At 48.2% G+C, this 23,034-nt stretch overlaps 2 protein-coding genes across 2 annotated transcripts; one reads left to right on the forward strand and one right to left on the reverse strand.

Annotated features, from left to right (window-relative positions):
• The first annotated feature begins 4,080 nt into the window (after positions 1 to 4,080).
• On the forward strand, positions 4,081 to 5,826 carry Guca2a (guanylate cyclase activator 2A). Its single transcript, XM_004670482.2, has 3 exons — positions 4,081 to 4,155; positions 5,032 to 5,239; positions 5,680 to 5,826. Exons 1-3 carry the CDS (start codon positions 4,081 to 4,083, stop codon positions 5,742 to 5,744), a joined length of 348 nt encoding a protein of 115 aa, XP_004670539.1. The 3' UTR covers positions 5,745 to 5,826.
• Positions 5,827 to 16,158: 10,332 nt separating this feature from the next.
• Guca2b (guanylate cyclase activator 2B) lies at positions 16,159 to 18,429 on the reverse strand. Its single transcript, XM_004670483.2, has 3 exons — positions 18,306 to 18,429; positions 17,026 to 17,212; positions 16,159 to 16,319 (listed from the first exon to the last, which is right to left on the reverse strand). The coding sequence occupies exons 1-3, from the start codon at positions 18,393 to 18,395 to the stop codon at positions 16,258 to 16,260; spliced, it is 339 nt and encodes a 112-aa protein (XP_004670540.2). The 5' UTR covers positions 18,396 to 18,429; the 3' UTR covers positions 16,159 to 16,257.
• Positions 18,430 to 23,034: the final 4,605 nt, after the last annotated feature.

Genomic DNA, 23,034 nt, shown 5'->3' on the forward strand with positions numbered 1-23,034 from the left:
CTCCTCTAGAATGGGCATCGTTGGCCCTCGTGGGGTCTGCCAGGACGGAGAAGAGGATGTGGTGTCAGGAATGCAGGAGACATTGGTAGTGGATCAAGTGTAGACATTTAGGTTTTTGTTTGGCATTTGAGAAAACTGGACTCTGTTCTGGAATTTGTAACTGTGATCACAGCTGCCACCAAACCACATGGCAGTGAGTGAAAAATTGTGCTTTCCTCTGGGCTAACATAGTCTCTGTGTGTGTGTGTTTACCCTTTTGCTGTTGGTTAGATGTTTTGTGCCATGTACAAATACAGCTGACCCACCCAGCACATGTTGGCACCTTTGAGAAAGTCATGGTTTCTTCTCTTAGCTTTTAAGCTTCAGTGGACCTACCTATAAAACATAATTATACAGTTATTTCTTATTCGTTCCCAGAGCCACTTAGGAGGCTCACAATCACTGTAATGCCTCTCTCAGGCACTTATGGCTTCCCCTCAGTTCCCATGGGAACCAGAGATTGCTACACCCTCTAAAACACATTTATAAGTTTCACAGGTGAGGCTGTGAAATGTGGGCCACACCTCTCCCAAGGTCACACAGATCAGCCTTGGACTCTTCAGGCTCCTGCCAGACCATGTTCCAGACTCTTCTGCTTAGGTTAGCTTAGGCCTGTGGGCCTCCAGTGAGGCAGAGCCAGAGTGGAACGGCTGAGCCTTTGGTGGACCCAACTTTAGTGGGCATTTGGGAACCAGCAGTGGGGTGAGGGAAGGCCGAATTTTAGGGGTGAATTGTGTCCACAGCTACAAAGCATTTGGCCTAGGGCCTGGCTCAGCAAATCTCAGAAGTGTTAGCTGCAGTCATCAACACTGCCACCTTTCAGGTTTTCTCAAGACTGGGTATCTGTCACCCACTGAATGCTAGGTGGGTCTTGTTTGAGCACTGGGGCCTCACAGTTCCTATTGTCAGCAGCTCCCAGGCAGTGTGGCCCAGTGTGTAATGGGAAAGATGTAGAAGGCTGCTGAAGCACAGAGGTGCAGGGACTGGGGTCGGCCAGGAATGTTTTCTAGAAAAATACGAAATGCACAATGGAGCCATTATTGTCATGAATTTGCAACTACAGAAACAGGCTCAGGAAGACCACACAACTTTTAAGTGGTAGACAGGAATAGAATCCAGAGTGATCTGGCTCCAGCACCCAGGCTCTGCCATCTTCCTGGTTCATTCCTGGGAGGTGTTTTGGGATCCTGGTTAAATGGAGAACTCAACAGGGTCCTGTTAGTCACCCTGAATGGCAGCCAGGTAGCCTTGGCTTTCCTCCAAAGGCTTGGGGCAGCTGCTGGTGGTCTTCAGGTGGCCAGGCAGGTCCAAAAGCTGGTGTGGCCAGGAAAGCCATGGAGGTGAATGAGTCAGAGAGCTCTGGTCTAAACAGCCTTAGAGCCATGGAAGAGTATGTGAGGTGCTAGGAGCAAGCTACAGGATCCAGGGTGTGGGCCTGAGGCCCAGGAAATTTAGGATTATGGGGAGATGCCTGAGATCTGGCTCCTAGCAGCTTCAATGCAGGCCTTATGGATCCCGAAGAGGAAGCAGGGAGCCTGAACTCACAACTGCGTTCAGGTTGGGCAGAGGTGCTGGGGCGAGGGACAAGGGAAGAAGAGTGAATTCCCATTTCCCAGGACAGATGTCAGGTGGAGTTAAGTAGAGCCAGGCCCAAAGGACCAAGGCCTGGCTACTTCCTCTTTCCCACAGGGCAGAGCCCTGCCATCCCCTACAACTCCCTCCTGCTCCACCCGCCTCTTCACAAACAAGGCCTGGTCAGCAGGCTATGGGAAAAGATGTCAGGGATTGAAGCCCCCTCCCCTTCTTCCCAACCCAGCTGCACCTTAGGAAGACAAGAGCCATGGTGATGCAGAAAAGGGCTTCTCCGGCCAAGCCTAGTCCATCCTAATGCCAAATCAAACGCCTCTCACGTCATCCCAGACCCAACCCCAGTCATTTACCCAGCCCCACCCCACCTCCAACCTCAACTGCAAACTCCACTCTGGTTGGTCCCAACCACACAAGGAACACAAGCCCAGCCCAGCCGCCTCCGCTCCACACTGCCTCGAGCCCTTCATAACCATCTCCAGTTCCAAACCTAACCTTACACTCCCCAGCTCAACCTCTTAACTCAGACCCCCACCACCTGCTGTTAACTCATTCTAACCCAGAGCCAACCCGACTTCATGCTGGCCAAGTCCAGTCCAGTCCCCTAAGCCTCACACAGTCCCAGCCCCTCACTGCGCCCCTAAGCAGCCGCCCGCTCCTTGTCTCTCTCCATCAGTCCTCCCTTCTGCTGCATCAGTGGCCTTACCTCAAACCAGGTGCCTCTCTCCTGTACCTGCTCCCCACACCCCTGCCAGGGCCTCAGCCCACCGTGCATTCGGTTCACAGGGCCAGCATGAGGCTGGATGGACTGCTCATGCACACCTCTGTGACCATAGACACGTGACACATCTGCAGAGAGAGACCTCCCTGAAGCACACAGACACACCTCAGCACACATACCAATGCACACACTTCAGCACCCACATATAAAATCCCTCATCATGCACACACACGCTTCATTGTGCACATTCATACATCTCAGCATGTACACAAGCATACACACCCTGCCGTACACAGGCACCTCATTGTGTGTGCACACACAAACACCTTGCCATTCATGTCCTTCGTTACACACATGTACACACACCTCAGTGTACACACTCTGGGGCATATAATTTGGCATATTCACACCCCCTGGCACACACACCACACACATCTCAGCGTATATGCATATATCTCCATGTAGACAGGCATTTATTTGCACACAACCTCACAGGAAAGGGAGGGAAATCCAGTCTTTCAGACAGCTCGGGGAGAACAAATGCTATTTGCTTCTGTCCATGAGCCAGGCCCATTCTAGTCCTTGCCAGGCTCCGCTCTTTCAGTGCGGACTTCCTGCCCCGGGGATGCTGCCCCCTCATCCCTGATGTTGGGCATCTCAGTAACTGGGGAGCAGCAGGATAGAGTCCTGGATGGCCCTTTCTCTCTTGTCCTGGCGTCCACGCACCCAGCTCACACAGTGAACACAGTGCCAGGCACACTCAATTCCAATGGGTCAGATTGGAATGGCCTGGGTGCACATGGAGGCATCTGAGTCACAGGTCTGTGGGAGGGACTGCCACACTCTGAGGGAGCTGGGGGGTGGGGGACGGACAGGACAGCACAGCCTGAGTTTGGACTGTGTGGCTTGGACAGGCAGGGGCCAACAGAGGGGCCAGTTGAGAGCTTCTAGTAACTGAGAACATTTTCAGAGGGCTTCCTGTGCCCCAGGAGCTGCACTGAACAATGAGACCTTCTTGGACTGCCCTACACGAGAGAGGTATTCATAAAATAGTGAGGGAGAAACATTTACCTACACTATTCATATTAAACTGAGACTGGAGGTGGGCTTGAATGCAGGTCTGAGAGTGACACAGCTCAGTCCTTCCTGAAAGTCACAGTGGTCAGGCCTGGGCAATTCAACATTGCATGTCCCAACCTCCCGCTCCTCTGGGCTGACTTACCTTTCACGTTCCCCTGAATCTTACAGGCTACCCTTAAGGTGGCATCCTGTGTGGGGGGTGTTGTGGACCTCCACCTGTCCCTCTTCAGAGGGACCTTGTCTCCATTCTTCAGGTCTCCGCACTTGCATGACAACCCTGGGGAGACCTCCCGAAGCACCCCACCCCGAAGAAAGATGCTTCCTCCATGTTCCCCCGCAACCCCATCTGAATGGCCCTGCCCCACTGTCACTGTCGTCACTGTCACCTTTCTGGGCCTCTCTCTTCAAGGGCAGGGCTAGGTCTTCAGGGCCTGGCCCAGAGTGAATGCCCAGGGAGGGGCTGGGCCTCTGCCAGGCTCTACTGATCTCTTATCTCCCCGGCTGCCTTGGGCTTATCTGATGAGGCTGGACAAGCAGCAGATGAGGTGCTGACAAGTCTCCGGGGTTACTCAGTAACCCCAAGCTCTTTAAAAGCCCCGCTGTTTGCCCCTAACATCCAGCACCTGCTGGCCTCTGCGCTGAGCCCTGCTGCCATGAACACCTGCCTGCTCTCGGTTCTGTGCCTCCTGGGCGCCTGGGCCATCCTGGCGGACGGAGTCATCGTGCAGGTACGTATGTCCACATCCCCACCTGGCCTGACCCATCTTTGGGCCTGGCCCCTCGGAGCAGGACCATAGTGAAGGATGGTTTGAAGTGTGAGTTTCTCTATAGATTCCCTTCCCAGCCTTCCTGCTAGACACGTGCATGTTCCCTTCCAAACCTGAAAGATAAAAGAGCCAGGGAGACAACAACAAATAACAGCTGGGAAAGACAGTGACAGGGTGTCTGAAAGCCTGGATCTTTCCCTTGTCCTAAAGGGGCCACCAGCACCCTGGGAGGAGGGGCTCTTTGGCTCCATTTCACAGAGGAGAACTGTGAGCAGTGCAAGGATTCTCACAGCTGGGAAAGGGAGGGGAGGAGAGGGGAGGGACTCCCATGCAGCGCCCATCCCCCGGTACTGTGCTTAGCTGGAGCCTTCATCTGTGTCCCAGGACACCAGGAAGGTCTAAATGGATGGCCGGGACGCCAGCCACAAGCCAGGCTGGTAGCCAGCAGGGGCTCTGCTCTCTTAAGAAAGGCCTCTTATTGCTTCTGAAGGCTGTGGACTGGAAATTGGGACCCTCAGCCAGGTTGGAAGACAAAGGCTAGGGAGTGGGCCTGCCCAGGACCTGTCTGGCCTCTCCCCAAAAATTAGCACAGTGGCTGCTCACTTAGGTGCCCACTGTGTCTTTGCCGCTCACTCCATGTCTGCTTCTCTGTCTCTCACATCTTAGCGTGCCAGAGCCCAAGGCCTCTAGGACGCCTACAGTCACAAAGCAAAACTCAGGGGGTAGGTGCCACGTCTGGTCCCACACTGCCCCTCACAGACTTCTCACACAGACACAGCCTGGCAACCCACTCAGGTCGGAGCCACGGCCAGGCCTCATTGCGACCATCTCTTTCAGGATGGAGACCTCTCTTTTCCTCTGGAATCGGTGAAAAAGCTTAAGGACCTCAGGGAGCTCCCGAAGCCCAGGCTGTGGAGCCGCCGGAAGTCTGCGCCCATGCATGGGGAGCTACAGGCTCCCTGGCTCTGCAACTCCCCCGAGTTTCCGGAACCACTGCGGCCCTTGTGCAAGAAACCCGACGCCCAGGAGATCCTCCAAAGGCTAGGTGAGCAGCCGCCTCTCCGACCCGCCGAGCTGGGGACTTCTGATTGGTAGCGCTTGAGGGAGGAGATTGCTCTGATTGGTGGAGTTTGGAGGCAGGGCTTGGCTCTGATTGGCCGGACTGTTTGATACATCAGTTAGTTCTAAGGCCTTCCTTCAGGGGAAGGGGTAGTTAAGGAACAGAGCCTCGCATCTTCTGGTCACAGTTGTAGCTCCATTCTGGGTAGAACCGCCACTCTGATTGCCGGCTTCAGTGGTCTGTGTTCCCTGTTTGCGGCAGAAAGCCCGGGGGGGGGGGGAGGTCAAAGATATGAGGCCTGTAGTTGGGACTCTCCTGGGGTGGGGGGGGCTGGTGGGCAGATAGCCAAGCTTCAGCTGGAGGGAGGCAGGGAGCTCTGAGGGCGTGGAGGCTGACCCTCACCAGGCCCCATTTCTCTTGCCCAGAGGCCATCGCTCAGGACCCAAGCACATGTGAGATCTGTGCCTATGCTGCCTGTGCTGGATGTTAAAGCAGCTTTGCCACTGCCTGCTGGAAGGGAATCCAGGACACCCCCTCTCTTAGCAGTTCAACTTAGCTTGGTGGCAGGGCGAGAAGACTAACGAAGAAAGTCCCGTCTGCACTCCTGGCCGACCCCCGGCTAATAAACCACATTTGAGTACTCCGGTGTTGCCTTCGCTCCTTTCTTCATTGTAGTCAAGCATTCCTCTACCTTTGTGGACGCCTACCCCTGCCCTGGGAAACTCAGGGGTTAGTGTGCAAAATAGAAGGACCCCTGTTTCCCTGCTAAGCTACCCATCCACAGGGGACTGCCAGTCACACACAAGTATAGAAGGGACCTGCTTCTAGAACACCCCACAAGGGCAGAAGCTCAGTTTTTCTGCCACATCTTCTGGGGTCAGCAAAATTCCTAAGCCACATGTGAGGAGGCACAGGAAGTTGTCTGAGCTGTTTTGAATATCCCACACTGATACTTGATCTGCGGGACTGATGCCAAACTCTTAGGATCCAGCTCCTCCTGACCACTGGCGCTGCCTCCTGTCCTCCCCATGATCCCATCCCAAAATGCGCTCTCATTCCGTCCTCATCCCTCACCTTCTGCCTGCATTCCTGGTACAAGACTCAGGCTCCATGGGCTCTCCTAATGGACCTAGCCTGCTCCCATTGCCTAGAGAAGAATGTCTGTGCTCCCATTCTGCCCTTAGTGCTCCCTGTGCACTCTGATCATCCAACAGTCCTTACATGGATCAGCCACCCTCTTGTGTAATAGCTTCTGTGCCTACAAAGTTCGCTGTACCCCAGACAGGGTGACTTCTACCTTCCTCCTCCCCCATGATGACTGTATGGCAGCACAGGAGGAAAGCTAGGATTCCTTACACACACTCTTACACATACTATGTGATGTTAGGGAAATCACTTTCTCTCTCTGGGCCTCTGTTTCCTTTTCTGTAATGGTGCCTGCTTCCAGGCTGGGTAAGATAATGCATTAAAAGCTCCCAGTTCAGTTCTGATAGAAATATAAGAGGAGTTCAATAAATAGTAAACCAAACCCCTAAGGAGGACAATCAAGGATCGGTGTGAAGATAGTTTAGACAGTAAGGCATGGAAGTGAGGCCAGTTAGAGAAGAGGAGACATGGAGAGAGGAGGCACCGGGTCCTTTTAGAAATGGGGTGGTGGGAAATGCCGCAGCAGGGTTTAGACAGACTTCTCTGGTCTGGAAGTCAGAGGGTGCCCTTTCTTCTGGCTGCAGTCAAGGGAGCTTTGTGAAGAACATTTTCATTATTTCCAGGCATCTGCATTGGAATAGATGTGTTTCAAAATTTATGTGAAAGGGGCTGAAGAGATGGTTCTACTGCTGAGGTCAAGGTATTTGCTCTCAAAGCCTAACGAACCAGGTTTGATTCCCAAGTACCCATGTAAAGGCAGATGCACAAAGTGGCACATGCATCTGAAAAAAGTGGCTAGAGGCCCTGGCATGCCCATTATTTCTCTTCTATCTCTCTCTGCTTGTAAATAAATAAATAATTTAAAAAATTAATGTGAAGCAGGTTGGAAGAGAAACTTCCAGAAGGTAGGGTTGGTGGGAACACAGATGCATTAGGGTACTTCAGTCTGGCCTGAGCGTAGCTTATGGAAGAGAAGGGTTTATTTGTAGCTTACAGTTTTGAGGGGCAGTTTTATCATGACAAGAAAAGCAGAGCAGGAGCAGACAGCTGGGTGTCATATCTCTGCAGCAGCAGAGAGGAAGCAGAGGGACACCTCATTGGTGCAAAATAGTGACTCAGAGTTATGCAGATGAAACAATGACCACAGCAGGGACTGCAACCCTGATGTCTGCCAGGATTTATTACTAGAGTTTACATGACAACGTCATGGAATAGCTCTCACTTTGCTTGTAAAGCACCCAGAGATCAAGGGAACTAGGTTCAAGGTCTGTTCACATTATCTTGTTGCTGCTATTTTTCATATAACTATCTGAGAACCCAGGAAATGTCCTTGGTGTTTTCCCTCTAGCATACCAATAATGAGAACAGCACATTCTGAGAGTCTACCCAAGGGTGGACTCATGTACATGTCCTTTTCCCGTATGAATGTGGCCTTTGAGGGGGTCCCTCAACTGGTTATTCTCTTTATGTGAGTCTTCTACAGAGAAAGTGAGCTAGCTGTGGCAACACAGACCATCCAGACAAAAACATAAATTGAGGAACCTTGGAGTTAAATGAGATCATAAAGTAAACACTTAACAAATGTGTATAGAACATTCCACCAAAAAAAAACCCAAACATTACAATATATGTTATTTTCAGTGGTCCATGGGAATTACTATAAAACAGAACACATATTAGGTCCTAAAGCAAGTCTCAACAAATATAGGAAAGTTGAAATTACTCCTTGAATTTTATCTGATCATAATACAATAAAACTAGAAATTAACAGCAAGAAAATACTACAGAAAACACACAAATGCATTGAGATTAAACAACCCACCATTGAATAATGAATGAGTCATTAAAGAGATTGAGAGCCGGGTATGATGGCACATGTCTTTAATCCCAGCACTCAGGAGGCAGAAGTTGGTGGGTCACTGTGAGTTTGAGTCTACCCTGAGACTACATAGTGAATTCCAGATCAGCCAGGACTAGAAAGCAAGAACCTACCTTGAAAAACCAAACCAAAACAACAACAACAACAACAACAAAACCAGAAAAAGAAAAAATAAATTGAGAAGAAAATCAAAAATTTCCAAGAATTGACGGAAAATAAAAACACAACATTCTAAAACCTATGGAGCATAATTAAGGTAGTCCTAAGAGGGAAGTGCCTGTATTACAAAACAGAAATCTCTGATAAATAACCTGATGATACACCTGAAGGCCTGGAAAAAGAAGAACAAACCTAACCCAAAAAGGAATAGACAAAAAGAAATAATTAAGATCAAGACAGAAACCAATAAAATCGAAATGACAACTATAAAAGGAATTTCTGGGCTGGAGAGATGGCTCATTGGTTAAGATACTTACCTGCAAAACCTGACGACCCAAGTTCAGTTCCCCAGTACTCATGTAAAGCCAGATGCGCAAAGTGGCAGATGCATCTACAGTTCATTTGCAGTGGCTAGAGGCCCTGGTACATCTATTTTTTCTCCCTCTCTCACCTTGCAAATCAATCAATCATTCAATAAATAAATAAGATACTTTTTAAAAAAGAATTGCTGAAAGAAGAGCTGTTTCTTTGAAGATAGACAAGATTGACAAACTCTTAGGCAAACTAACCAAAAGAAATCAAGAGACGACCCAAGTCAATGAGTTTCAGAGATAAAAAAGGAATCATTAATTATAACAGATACCAATGGAATCAGGAAAATCACAAGGACATAGTTTTGAAATCTTGATTCCATAAAATTCAAAAATCTAAAAGAAATGAATGAATTTCTAGATGTGTATGAACTACCAAAGTTAAAAAATGACCTACCAAAGAGTTGAGAGAAATAACTTAAGTAGATATATAACAAGCAAGGAGGTCAGAGTGGTAATGGTAATAACAATAAAGAAAAAGCTCCCAGCCATAAAAAGTACAGGTCCAGATGGATTCACTGCAGCAGAATTCAGACAGATATTTAAAGAACAGAAGTCAATCAAATCATTTAATGAAATAGGAAAGGAAGGGATGCTCCCAACTTCATAAAAACAAGACAGAGAACCAAAAAAAGACAAAACTATAGACCAATGTTCCCTGATAAACACAGATTAAAAACAGTTTCAATGAAACACTTGCAAACTGAATATCAACATATCAAAAGATCATTCATCTCAATCAAGTTGGCTTCATTCCATAGGTGCAGCAATGGTTCAACATACTTAATTAAATTTATTTATGAGAGAGAGGGGGGTGGGGGAGGGAGAGAGAATGGGTACACCAGGCCCTCCAGCCACCACAAAGAAACTCCAGATGCATGTGCCACCATGTGCATCTGGCTTACATGGATCCTGGGGGCATTGAACCTGGGTCCTCTGGCTTTGTAGGCAAGTGCTTTAACCACTAAACCATCTCTCCAGCCCCAAGGTACTTAATTAAATAAATGTGAAAGACCACATAGATAGGACCAAAGAAAGAAATCACATGATCATTTCAGTTTCATGTAGAAAAGGCCTTTGGTAAAATTCTCCATGATACCTCTCCATGTTAAAATCCTAGGGATGGAGGGAACATATCTCAACATGATAATGACTATGTATAATAAACCGAAGCCAGGAATGATGACACACACCTTTAATCCAGCACTCAGGAAGCAGAGGTAGGAGGATCATGTGAGTTCAAAACCAGCCTGGGACTACAGAGTGAGTGCTAGGTCAGCCTGAGCTAGAGTGAGACCCTACTTAAAAACAAAACAAAACAAAAAAGTCTTATAGCCAACATCATGCTAAATAGAGAAAGATCAGAATTAGGAAAGTGTGTCCATTCTCTGAACTTCTATTTAAAACAGTGCTTGAAATCTTATCTACAGTGATAAGAAAAGAGAAAGAAATAAAAGGCATTCAAATAGGAACGGCAGGAACCAAACTATCCTTATTTGCAGATGATATTAGTCTATATATGAAACCCTAAAGATTCCACAAAAAAATAAAACTGTTAGAGCTGATAAACATTTTCAGCCAAGTGGCAGAGTACAAAATCATCACATAAAAATTAATAGCTTTCTTAAATACCAACAACAAATATGCTGAAAAAAAAAAAACAGGGAAATTGTCCCATTCACAATAATCACAAAAGTAATGAACTATCTTCTAATTTCCCTAACCAAGAAAGTGAAAGACTAATACAATGAAAACTTTAAAATGCTGAAGAAAGGTACCAGAAGATTGAAAGATCTCCCATGCTAATGGACTAGAATAATTAATATTGTGAAAATGGTCATTCTACCAAAAGCAATATGCAGATTTGATGGAATCTCAATTAAAAGTCCAGAACCATTCTTCACAGAAATATAAAAATTCTTAGCATTCATAGAAGCCTAAAAGATTCCAGATAGTCAAAACTATCCTCATAAAGCTGGATGTGGTGGCACATGACTTTAATACCAGCATTTGGGAGGCAGAGACAGGAAGATCACTATGAGTTCAAGGGCACCCTGAGACTACATAGTTAATTTCAGGTCAGCCTGGGCTAGAGTGAGACCCTACCTTGAAAAACCAAAAACCAAAAACCAAAACCAACCAAACAAACAAAAAAGTATCCTCAGCAAAAAGAATACTACTAAAGTGTCACCATACTTGATTTTAAGTTATGCTACAGAGCCATAGTAATAAAAACAGGAGGATGTGGTGGCAAACACCTTTAATCCCCCAGTACTCAGCAGACTGAGGTATGAGGATCTCTGTGAATTCCACGCCACCCTGAGACTACATAGTGATTTTCTGGTCAGCCTGGGTTACAGCAAGATCCTACCTCAAAAATCCAAAAATAAAAAATATTACTGTCACAAAACAAACATGTAAATCAGCAGAATAAAATACAGGATCGAGGCATAAATAAGTCCATGTGAATACATCTACCTGATTTATGACACACAAAAAAATGCCAAAAAGTACACATTGGAGAAAAGACAGAATCTTCAATAAACCACGTTGGGGAAACTAGATATCTGCATGCTGAATGAAACTAGACCAATATCTCTCACCCTGCACAAAACTCAACTCCAAATGGATCAAAGACTTTAATGAAAGAGCTGAAACTCAGAAGCAGCTAGAGGAAAAAGGAAGAGGTACACTTCAAGACACAGGTGTAGGGAAGAACTTTTTGAGTAGAACCCTGGTTTCCTAGGATATAAGGCAAATCATCAATAAATAGGACCTTGTGAAACTAAAAAGCTATTGTATAGCAAAGGAAGCCATCAACCAAATCAAGAGGCAGCCTATAGAATGGTAGAAAATCTTTGTTAATTATGCATCTTATAGAGGATTTATATCTAGAATATACAAATAAATAAAAAAAAACCGTAAATATCAAGAAAATAGGGTTGGAGAGATGATTAAGCAGTTAAGGCACTTACCTGCAAAGCCTAAGGACCCAGGTTCAATTCCCTAATCTCCATATAAGCCAGATGTACAAGGTGGCACATGCATCTGGAGTTCATTTGCGGTGGCTATAGAGGCTGTGGTGCACCCATTCTCTCACTCTCTCTCTCTCCCTTTCTCTGTCTCTAACAAATAAATAAAAAATAACTCAAAAAAGAAAATAAATAACCCCTTCAAAAAATGGGCTATGAAGCTGAACAGAGAGGTCTCAAGAGAAGAAATCAAACGGTCAACAAATATTTTAAAAGTGGTCAGCATCCATAGCCATCAGGAAATGCAAATTAAGACTATTTTGAGATTTCATCTCACTTCAGTCAGAATGGCAATCATCAAGAAAACAATTGACAGCTAATGCTGGTGAGGATATGGAGGAAGGGGATCCCTTACTCACTGTTGGTGGGAGTGTAAACTGGTACAGCCACTATGGAAACCAGTGTGGAGGTTCTTTAAAAAGCTAAAGATAGAACTAATGTATGACCTAGGCATACTACTTCTGAACTTATACCCAAGGAACTCTATGCCTACTCTAAGGAGACTTGCATATCCATCTTTATTGTTGCTATTCACAATAGGTAGGGAATGGAACCCGGATGTCCACCAACTGATGAACTGGATTTAAAAAATGTGGCCTAGGAGTGGAGAGATGGCTTAGCGATTAAAGTGCTTGCCTGTGAAGACTAAGGACCCAGGTTTGACTCTCCAGAGCCCACATAGGCCAGATGTACAAGGTGACACGTGCGCATAAGGTTGCACATGGGCACAAGGTGGCACAAGCATCTGTAGTTCAATTGTGGTGGCTAGAGGCCCTGGTGTGCCAATTCTCTCTCACTCTCTCTCCCTTGTTTTCTCTCTCTCACTCTTTCGTAAAATAAAAAATAATAAAAATGTGGTATATATACATAATGGAATTTTATTCTGCTATACAGAAAAGAATAAATTATGAAATTTAAGGAAAATGGAATTGGAAAAAATTATATGGAGTGAGATAATCAGATTCTAAAACTCAGACATCACTGATTTTTCCTCTTGTGCAGATTCTGGCTTCGAATCTGCAGAGCTGTGAGTACAACTTGGAGTGTTTCCAGAGGCCCGAAGGGTGGAAAAGGGCTGGGAGGTGGCAGCGTCAGGCAGGGAAGCCTTGAGGGGGAAAGACCGTGGACTGCAAATGATACGAAAACGAGGTGCGGGGTGGGGGTGGGGGCCGGTGCTGGGGTTGGAAAGGGTTAAGCAGAGATAACGATGGAAGCATGGTAAGTACAGGGAGTTAGGACAGAGTTAATGAAAACAAAGGAGATATGAAAAAGCCTTATGAAAACCTACTATTCTGTAAGCTTAGTTTTAAAAGTATACAAATAGAGAAAATAGAATGAACTGAGGTGCCTATATAGATGACAGTGCTGCTCCTAGTAGCCATGGACTATCAATCCTATCGGTGCTAGATATGGGATACCTCCCAAGGAGTTGTTGGTCAGGGGAGACTCTGAGACCTCCCCACCCAAGAACAAGACAGGCTATTGCCATGGCCCTTGGCTGGCCTCCAGAGCTGAAAGGTAAGACCCTGTTGCTGAAGACAGCACACTCCTTGGGTGCAGGACATGGAGAAATCAAGTTGGAGTTGAGGCAGAAGCTTCCTTCCCGACGACTAGTTTGCATAGTGCCAGAAGGTGATGTCATCAACAATATCACCCAGTGGGGAATCCTACATTCTACAATATGGTCCCATCAGGTAAGATGTGCCCTCCAGTGAGCTAGTGGCATGACTATTATGGGGATAACCAATGGCTCTGTAATTAGATGTGAGATTTTCTCCACAAGTGGGAATTTGTGCCCGGTATTGAAAATGTCAAAGCCCATGTCTGGGGAGAAGGTAGGCCCTAGAAAAGAACCTTCTTTTGCTGTATTATAACCAACTGGATATGTTGTCATATTGCCTCATAGGTATTTATCTTTATACTCACAGATCAGCCCTTGTCAGTTAAGCTTTTGTTCCTGTTGCATTTTTTAAATTTACATTTTACTAGACAGTGAGAGCTGGTCCATGGAGAGAATCATAATTTTTCAAGTGCTGAAAATAAGTGGCTTTCACAGGACATATATACCAACCATCTATGTCTCAAGGAACAACATGGAAGATGAGGCAGAGAGAATAGTAGAGCTGGAGGGTGAGGCGGGATGTGTGGAACTGTGGCATAAGACCATTGCACTGATAAAACACCACCTGTGGTCACCTGCACAAGATCTGCTCATGATGGGACCAGTCAACATTCTGTTATAGATTAGGGAGGAGCTTGGAGGCCATGCCCTTCTCTAATGAGATTATGGCTGTTAAGGGTTGCCAGGGAGGGGGAGTCATTGATGAGAAAGGGTACAGTGAACCTGAAGGGGGCAAGGAAGGGTAATGTGGGGTACATGTGATTAAAATGTACTATGCATGTATGAAAATATCAATTAGAATTAGAACTCCCATGTGTTTCAGCATTTCCATTTTGGGGTGTGTATCCAAAGGATATGAAATCCTGATGTTGCAAAGCTATCTGCATTGCCATGCTTAGTGCTGTGTTACTTGTAGTGGCTAAGGCATGGCATGTATGGTGTATGCACAATGGAATGCTATTGGACTTTAGTATGGTGTACGCACAATGAAATGCTATTGGAGTTTAGAAAGGGAACCCTGCCATCTGTGGCAGAGTGCATAAACCCAGAGAACGTGGTGCTAAGTGAAATAAGCTAAGCACAGCAGGACAAATACTGCACAGCATCACTTACAGGTGGAATCTGAGGAAGATCCACCTTATACAAGCATTGAGTAGAAGGGTGGATGCCAGGGACTGTGGGTGGGGGAGAAAATGGGGAGATAGGAAAGACAAAGAGGAGAGGGATGAAGGAAGAGAGAGAGGGAGGGAAAAAGACATAAAGAGAGAAGGAACTGAAGAAGGAGAGTCTAGAAAGGGGGGAGGTTGAGAGGGAAGAAGAGAGAGAGAACAGATAACAAACAGGGCCAGGCCATGACACATTAAGGTCTATCCCCAGTAACATGCTTCCTTCAGCAAAGTTCTACCTCCCGAAAGTTCCACAACTTTCATAAGCTGGGACTGAGTCTTCAAACCTCAGCCTATGGGGGACATTTTACATTCAAACCACCACACTCAGGCATGGAATGTTTTACCCACACGAGGTTGTGAACAGTGTGTTGTTCTGGTCTGAGCAACAGTAGAGGGTGAGAAGTTGGGGCCCAGAGAGCAGCAGCAGGTCTTATGAGGAGTCCCACCAGGGAGAGGGGAAAGGAGGAGGCAGTGGGACTCCAGAGCCGAACCCCAACAGACAGGTCGGGCATTGTCTGGAGTTTGTCTTGACTGTGGGAGCCAACTTTTCTTTCCTTGGCTGTCTAGGAAGCTGAGGTGGAAGTCAACTCTCTAGGAAAACCTGCTTCCAGGAATTTCCAGCAGAACTTCTGACTTGGGTGAAGTGACCTCAAAGGTCACTGTGCGAATATGATGGTGGCACTAAGGCCTGCTGTTGGCATCATCAGCCACAGGGCAGTGACACAGAAAGGCAGTGACAAGGTGACCAGAATATATACTACGGCATCCTGGGAAGAAGGCTCCTGGCCACTTTGCAGAGTCCACGACCCTGGGTCTCTGGACTAGGTACTCCCCTCCCTTTAGGGGCTCTCCTTGTTTGTAAAGGAATTGGCAGTGACCCAACTGTCCCCTTCATCAGGCTGACATGAGGACTCATTGAGTCATCTAGCCAACTGTTCAGAATGGCATGCACCTAGAATGCAGCATATACTTGGCAACAGTTGGCTATGATTGAAATCCTTAGGTCACCAGGCAGGGGAGAGGGAAGGAAGGCTAGCTAGTGGGTTCCAGGGAGGCCAGTGGGAGCTCAGAGGATGGCGTCAAAGGCCTGGGCAGAGTTGGTGGTAACAGCTGGCCTGGGAGGGACACCAGACAATGATGTCCTAAACTCATCTCTGTGTATCCCTGGCTCTGTCCGGATCACAGTTACTTTATATCCAAAGCTGGAGGGCGTTGAGTTCAGGCCACTGGCTTCTTGTGAGCTTGGACTTCTCCATGACTTGGGTCCTTCTGCCTGAGGTAGGCTCCAGAGCCTGGGAAATAGGGTGGGATATGTGTACCCCTGAAGACAGGGAACTCAGGAATTCCTTCCAGCTGTCTTCAATCCTACTTTTCTCTCAACCCACCCAGCTCCCCAAGAAGCCCTGCTCATGGCTACTGAGGATGGACACACGGACACTGCATTCTGTGAGTAGCATCTTTATTCAGGAACAGCTGTCTGGAGGCCAAACCCTCTTCCAGCCTTGTATCCCATTGTCTGGCCCCAGATCCAGTTGTCCTGAGAAGGTGGTGATGGCACCTGAGTGTGGACGTGTGGGCTGGGTGGTCGGCATTCAGGTTGGGCTCCTCTAGACACACAGGGTGGTCTCAGAGGCAGCCGGTACAGGCAACATTCACACACAGCTCACAGTCGTCGGTGGCGATGGTCCCTGGGGAGACAAGGATGGACAGTAGCACCTGAACCTTGGGGATCTGTGGTCACAGGGAGCTGCAGGCCAAGCTGCAGAGAGGGGTTCCTGGGAGGAGAGCCTGGCTTCCTCACAGAGGAAGAGCAAGAAGCTTGGGACTCAGAATGAGGGACTAGGTGCCTAGATTCCCCTCAGGGTGCTGTCATTCCTAGCAGAAACAGAGTGAGGCACTCTGTGTGCCCAGTTTTTTTTATCTGCTATATGGGCCAGTCCACCTGACCAAGTGCTGTAGGAGGGAACGCAGGCCAAGGGACAGATCCATGATCTATTCAGAGCAGGGGCTCAGCAAATGTCTGCTGGTCACTAGTTTGAGCTCTTCTGCATCCCCCTGATTTCAACTGAGCTGTCACCTCCCCTTGGGAGCCCCTCAGAGCCTCAGCCAGCTCAGTGTGCCCCATTACATGCACACATTCAACTCTGTGGGTCTGTTCCTCACATCCATGAGGCTTTTGAGGGGCTTCCCAGAACTCTTGGGGTTCCTGGCTTATCTGACTCACTGTGCCCAAACTAGGGCAGTTCTGGGGAAGGCAAGAAGGAGCTGGGACACTTGAACCTAAGCTGTCCACAACCACAGGGTGCTGAACAGAAACAACTCGCAGTGCAGGAGCTAGGTGGGCAGGGTATGGATGCAAAGGTAGGATGATCCCAGGGAGGCTGGGGTGCTTACTCAAGCCCTTGAGAAGGCTGGCAGCATTCTCAGAGGCACAGATGGGCTGGAGGTCCTGGGGCAAGGCCGGGTGGTGGCATACAGGAGGCTGTAGGTTTTTGTCCTGTAGGTGGAGGCTGGACACCTGCTGCTCCTCCAGGGCACTTAGCTCCTTCACTGATTCCAGCTTGACTTGGAAGCCTTGGTACTGAGGGGAGGAAGGATGAGAAGCCCTCAAACTCTGGCCAGGGGGCCAGGGTTCTTGGACCCCATAGATCTCCTGGAATAGTCTCTGGGCTCATGAAGAAGAGTCCAGGGCATGCTTGAAAGAGCAGCCTGGTGGGAGGGAAGCGGCATGTAATCTCCCACCATCATCTGAAGCCCTATATGGCATCGGCTTTCAGGAGCCTGCCAGGAAGTACATGCTAGGCTGTGGAGCACTGACTCTGCCTCAAGTCCTACCTCTGCCCCAACCGACTGCACGTGTCTTCCCCGTCTGACCTTGCATTCCCTTCTGGGGGTGGGGGGCAGCTGGCTTCAGGCACACCAGCCCAAAGGATTCTGTCCCTGCGCCGGCCTGGTGACGCGATGGCAGCTCTTAACTGGCCAGACTAACTCTTTCAACCTGCCTTGGATTCCTTTGTTCTTCTCCAGGGAACCCTGCCAGATCACAGATGCCAAGACTTCCCATTACATTCAGCAAGGAAAATGGCATCCCACACAGGCCTGATACCATATTTCCCTCCCATCTCATGGTCCCTGGAAGGACAGTGAAGCCCCTGTCCCCCCGTCCCTGGCCTGCCACCTTCCACTCATCCTGCAGAGAACACAAGGCTCCCCAGCAGGGAAACCGCTTGTCACTATTCTTTTTTATTTTTAAATATATTTTATTTATTTACTTATTTGAGAGCGAGAAAGAGGCAGAAAGAGAGATGGGGGAGGGTGGCAATGGGCACGCCAGGCCCTCCAGCCACTGCAAGCAAACTCCAGATATGCGCGTCACCTTGTGTCACTATTCTTTTCACACGTGGTGTGAACACAGAGTTGGACGCATAAAAGCAGTCTCTCCTCCCTCTGGGCTCCTCCCGGGCAGGCTCGGGTATTCTACCATGACCATGTGACTGACCCAAGCTCAAAGGGGAACAGAGCTGACTAAACAGCAGCTTGTTTTCAACACCCCCATCACCAAAGCTACAGACACCCCCCACCCCCACCCGCTGCTGTCTCAGTCTCAGCTGTGAACAGGTGCGGGGCCGGGTCTTGGGTCATTCAGGTAGAGAGCAGGCTGGCCTGGACCTCACCTTGATGTCGACACACTGTGAACTCTGCAGCACCAACAGGAGGACCATGGCTGTCCCCAGCAGGTACCCCGACATGGTCTTGCAGCCCATCTTGCTCCTCTGTGTTCCTGTCGCTGCTGCTGCTGTCCACCTGGCTGCCACCTGCTTCCTGGCCAGCTGGCTCTTATAGGCCAGGCTCCAAGGCTCTGGTCACTCATTAACTGGCCAGCTGGGTGTGGTTGACAGGAGTTTGGCTTTCTGACAAGCTCAGAGTTGGTTCCCAGAAAGTGGGTTGTGGGTAATGAGGATGGGGAGCTCAAAGCATGTGGGCGCCTGGTCTGCCAAGCGCCCATCATGAGCAGCGCTCTTTGTGAGGAAGCCTTTGGGTCACTTGCTTTCTATTTCTCCCCCACCCCGTGTGTGTGTGCACGTGCGCGCGTGCATGCATGTGTGTGTGTGTGTGTTTGTGTGGGTGGTGGAGGAGGGTATTCAGGAAAGTGGCATTTACCAGACAAAGTGATTTGCCTCGGGTCACAATGACTCTGTCCAAGCCTCTTTGGCTCAGGTCAGCCCCAGCCCCATGGGTCAAAGATGCAGATGGCTGGTCAGGACAAAATGGGCAGACACGGAGCTGATCTCAGGATTCTCCAATACCAATGCCTTCAAGTCCACTCTAACCCCCACAGCTTCCCCAGGCCTATGCTGCCTGACATCTCCCACCCCTGCCTGGGTGCTCCAGCCATATGCAACTCATTTTAACTGCCTGTGCCTTCCAGCAGCCAATAGCCCAACCAGCATGAAAAATAAGAGAGAGGGAAAGAGAGAAGGGCGGGGGGGGGGGGGGCTCAAATGCTAGCCTTGCTGTGGTTGTGTGATATGGGACCAGTCACATAGAGCCTGACTGAGGTCTGCTTTCCTCTCCCATCACATGGACGTAGCAAAAGTCACCCACAAGGTGGCTGTGGGCAGGATGGGCTCCAGCTCCATGAATTCACCCTCATCCTCATGTGTGGCTGACACATTGTGTGGCAGGTCCCTTAATCTCAGCCATCTTATGGGTAAAGCACAGCCCAGTTTATCAGTGGTGGAAAAGTCAGGTCAGAGGAGAGGACAAAGTCTCTAAGAGTGCTATCTCAACAGCCAGGCCCACTGGCTACAAACTGTCCATGCCAGGCAGGGCTCAACTGGGCCAGGCACAGACTTTGGAATGTGGCAGGCATCTCAGCGTAACTGAACTGAGGCCCCCACAGCCCACCTGGCCACCTGGGCCCCAATTTGGTGTCTGAACTAATAATACTGCCTTATGTGCCATCACACCAGTGCATTCACACACGCCTGATCTCACCTCACATTTTCCCTGCTGCGTTCCACCTGCCCCAAACACTCATCTGCGACTCGCTTATCTTGCATTGACATGGGGGAAAAAAAAAAAAAAAGCTCAAATGGACTCTGGAGCTTCCTGTGTCCTGAGTTGAAACCAGACTTAGGCCTTTACTCTTTGGTCTGTGGCTGTTACTGAAGTCTGACATGTTGTCATCTGAAAGATAACAGTCCCAGGCTGGAGAGATGGCTTAGCTGTTAAGGCATTTGCCACCAAAGCCAAAGGACCAAGGTTCAACTCCCCAGGACCCATGTAAGCCAGATACACAAAGGGATGTACATGTCTAGAGTTTGTTTGCAGTGGCTGGGGGCCCTGAGTGCCCATTCTCTCTCTCTCAAATAAATAAGTAAAAATAAAATGTATTTTTTAAAGAAGATAACAATCCTCAGATACTCACATCTCCTGACTACTTACGAGCTAGCTGCAGAGCCATAGACTGGGCAGAACCTCACTTAATGCCCCACTTCACACATGAGTAACTTGAGGCCCAGTGAGGCACTGTGCTCGTGGGTCCTGTGGGCGTAGCGTGGACAAGCGGGTTTTCTATCCAGAACTCCGGTCTCAACTATAGAAAAAGGAACACAGGATTTAGAGGCTGGGCTCAAGCCCAGGGTGTGGCAGCCATCCGCAGTGTAATCTTGAATACATGACTTACTCTCAAGAAGTCTCTGGTTCTTCGTTGGAAAAGCAGAGAATAAAATGAACAAACGTGGTGGTGGCTGTGAGGGAAGCTGAACAACGAGTTCCAGAAAACCTGGGGCTCTCATTGTCCTAGACACATGATTTCCCCAGCATGTGCTCAAGGGGACCTGTAGAAGACAGTAGTTTTTTCTGCTTGTCCTTCTCCATGGAACCCTCCCCAGCAAACCCTGTCTTTGAATCTATAGCCAAATAGCTATGCAGGTTGGGCTTGGTGCCACTCTGCCCAGAGCCGGGTTTGACCAACTGTATGACTTCTCAAAAGTGGTGCAACTTCTGGGGTCTGCTTCTCGTTTGTAGAAGAGTGACTGGCCCCTAGCATTAGAAGTTGTCACTAGCCCACTAGATACCCACCCTCCTGCCCCTTTCTATCAGAGCAGGCTTGGCCCATTGGCGCCACATCAAGGGACAGGAGGTGGCCTGTGGGCTTTGAAGCTCCCATGTTTGAGGCCACCCTGTTTTTCCATCCTTTGACTTCTGCAGCCATGTCTCAGCACCTGAAAGTCTTTCCCTGGGAATGAGCGAGTTATGACTTCCCCTTCTGCCAAACAGAGCTCAAATTAAGTTTCCAACCCTTCTCCTAATATCTTCACAAATGACCTGCCATCCATCAAAGCCAACTTGTCCACTGATGTAAATTCTTGTTGCCAGCTCACTTACGTCACCCGATATCAGGGTACTTCCTCCTTTACGGACATGGGAAGTGACTGTCACATTAGCCCCTGGGAGCCTCATAAAGACGCCCGTGGATAATACTTTGGCCCAGAGGGTTTGACTACACCTCACCCCACATTGGGCCCTACCCAGCATCCACCTTCATGGAACCACAGGACCATAAGTTTTCCAGCCTCCAATTGACCATTTCCCCAGCAGTCCTCTCAGATGGAGTTCCTCTTCCACAGCTTTGGGGATGTGCGCTTTCCACGCTTGCCGACCATCTCACTGGACCTGTCTCCTCAGTTTCCATAGCTGTTCTTCCTCTCTCTTCTTGTCCTGTTCCAGCCCTTCTCAGGGGCATTAGGGTTCAGTCCTTGAACCTGTCCTCTGACTGCAGTCACCTCCTTGAAGGCCTCATCTAGATTCACAGAATTTCATGCCATCATTGCCCTGGGGCTCCCTTGCATGAGTTCCCCCATGGTGATCTAACTGCCTCCTCCATCTCTCTCACCGCCGTGGATGGTGCTGTCATTCCCCACAGCATTCAGCTCAGAACATGAGCAGCCATTCTTGATGCTTCTCTCTCTTCCATTTGCCCAATTCATTAGCAGATCCAGCTGGCTGTACCTTCAGAATAGTTCTAGCTTCCAGCCAACCAGACCTCTCCTTCTCCCCCAAGGCCCAAGCCTTTCATCTTTGGTCTCATGGATTATTGTAACAGGCCATGTTAGGCAGCAGTCTCCAGAGAAGCAGTTCTATCTATCTATGTATCTATCTATCTATGTATCTATCTATCTATCTATCTATGTATCTATCTATCTATCTATCTATCTATCTATCTATCTATCTATCTATCTATCTATCATCTATCCACCCATATATCATGAATTTATCTATCCATCTATCTATTATCTGTCTGTCATCATCACTGTCCTATGTCTAGATTTTCTTTAAGACACTGGCCCACGGTATTGTTGGGACTGGCAAGTCTGAAATCTCTAGGGCAGGTTGGCAGGAACGAGTCGCTGTCCCAGGCTGTTGTGAGTTCTTATCATGTCATATTGCCTTGGTTATCTATTTTAAACATAGGCTGACATTTTCACACCAGAATCAGGGTGTGACAGTTTCCAATACTTCTTCCAGTTCCTCAATGTGATCATCCACATATCTGCCTCAGATAACTGCTCCCAGTGACCTTCACTTTACAGGACAGCTAAACACAGCATGCCTGACTGGTTCCCCCCGCCCTCTATTGAGCCTCACACTCTGCGTGGACAGTATAGATCTGTCACAGTAAACACCTCTCACTCACAATATCACTTCCTGGAACTTGTACCTGCTGGCTTAAGACACACCAATTAAAATTCCTCAGGGGAAGCCTCTGTGAAAAAGATCTTGGGCCCAATAAAGATGTCTGTTCTTCTTCTCTATGTATCGCCATGTAGTGGGGCTCTAGGAGTGCCCCCTGTATGCAGTAAAATCCTGTTTTATCTCATATTGTCTCTTGTCACCGGTGGGTATTAGCCATCCTAAATGGAGCTCTGTGTGTTTTTTAAACTTTTCTAAATGTTCTTTACAAAGTTGACTTGAAAATGCTTTGTAAGCAGTCTTGAGTCTGTGAACTAGGGACTGGGAAGCACCTGGACAATCAGGCAGCATGCCTATGGCCTATGTTCAACCTCCAGTCTGAATTCTTCCTTGGAGAAACCTTCATCTTTGCTCTTAAGGCCGTCAACTGACTGAATCACATCCACCCACACAGTAGGGAGTGCCATCTGCTTTGTTTGAAGCCCACTGATTATAATATTAACCACATTTACAGAAGATGTTTTTGTCGAGCCAGGCGTGGTGGGGCACACCTTTAATTCCAGCACTTGGGAGGCAGAGGTAGGAGGATCACCGTGAGTTTGAAGCCACCTTGAAGTGACATAGTGAATTCCAGGTCAGCTTGAGCTAGTTAAACCCTACCTCGAAAACCAAAAAAACAAAAGCAGAAGATGTTTTTGTCAAAAT

This window comes from Jaculus jaculus, chromosome 5 (genome assembly GCF_020740685.1).
Source record: "Jaculus jaculus isolate mJacJac1 chromosome 5, mJacJac1.mat.Y.cur, whole genome shotgun sequence".
Lineage (NCBI taxonomy): Eukaryota > Metazoa > Chordata > Mammalia > Rodentia > Dipodidae > Jaculus > Jaculus jaculus.

Bases quoted from the DNA above. Each gene is read 5' to 3' on its own strand.
- Guca2a (XM_004670482.2), top strand. From the start codon at position 4,081: ATGAACACCTGCCTGCTCTCGGTTCTGTGCCTCCTGGGCGCCTGGGCC. The intron at 4,156-5,031 runs GTACGTATGTCC...CATCTCTTTCAG, and splicing joins CGGACGGAGTCATCGTGCAG to GATGGAGACCTCTCTTTTCC. The intron at 5,240-5,679 runs GTGAGCAGCCGC...TCTCTTGCCCAG, and splicing joins GGAGATCCTCCAAAGGCTAG to AGGCCATCGCTCAGGACCCA.
- Guca2b (XM_004670483.2), bottom strand. From the start codon at position 18,395: ATGGGCTGCAAGACCATGTCGGGGTACCTGCTGGGGACAGCCATGGTC. The intron at 17,213-18,305 runs GTGAGGTCCAGG...TCCTCCCCTCAG, and splicing joins CACAGTGTGTCGACATCAAG to TACCAAGGCTTCCAAGTCAA. The intron at 16,320-17,025 runs GTAAGCACCCCA...TTGTCTCCCCAG, and splicing joins CAGCCTTCTCAAGGGCTTGA to GGACCATCGCCACCGACGAC.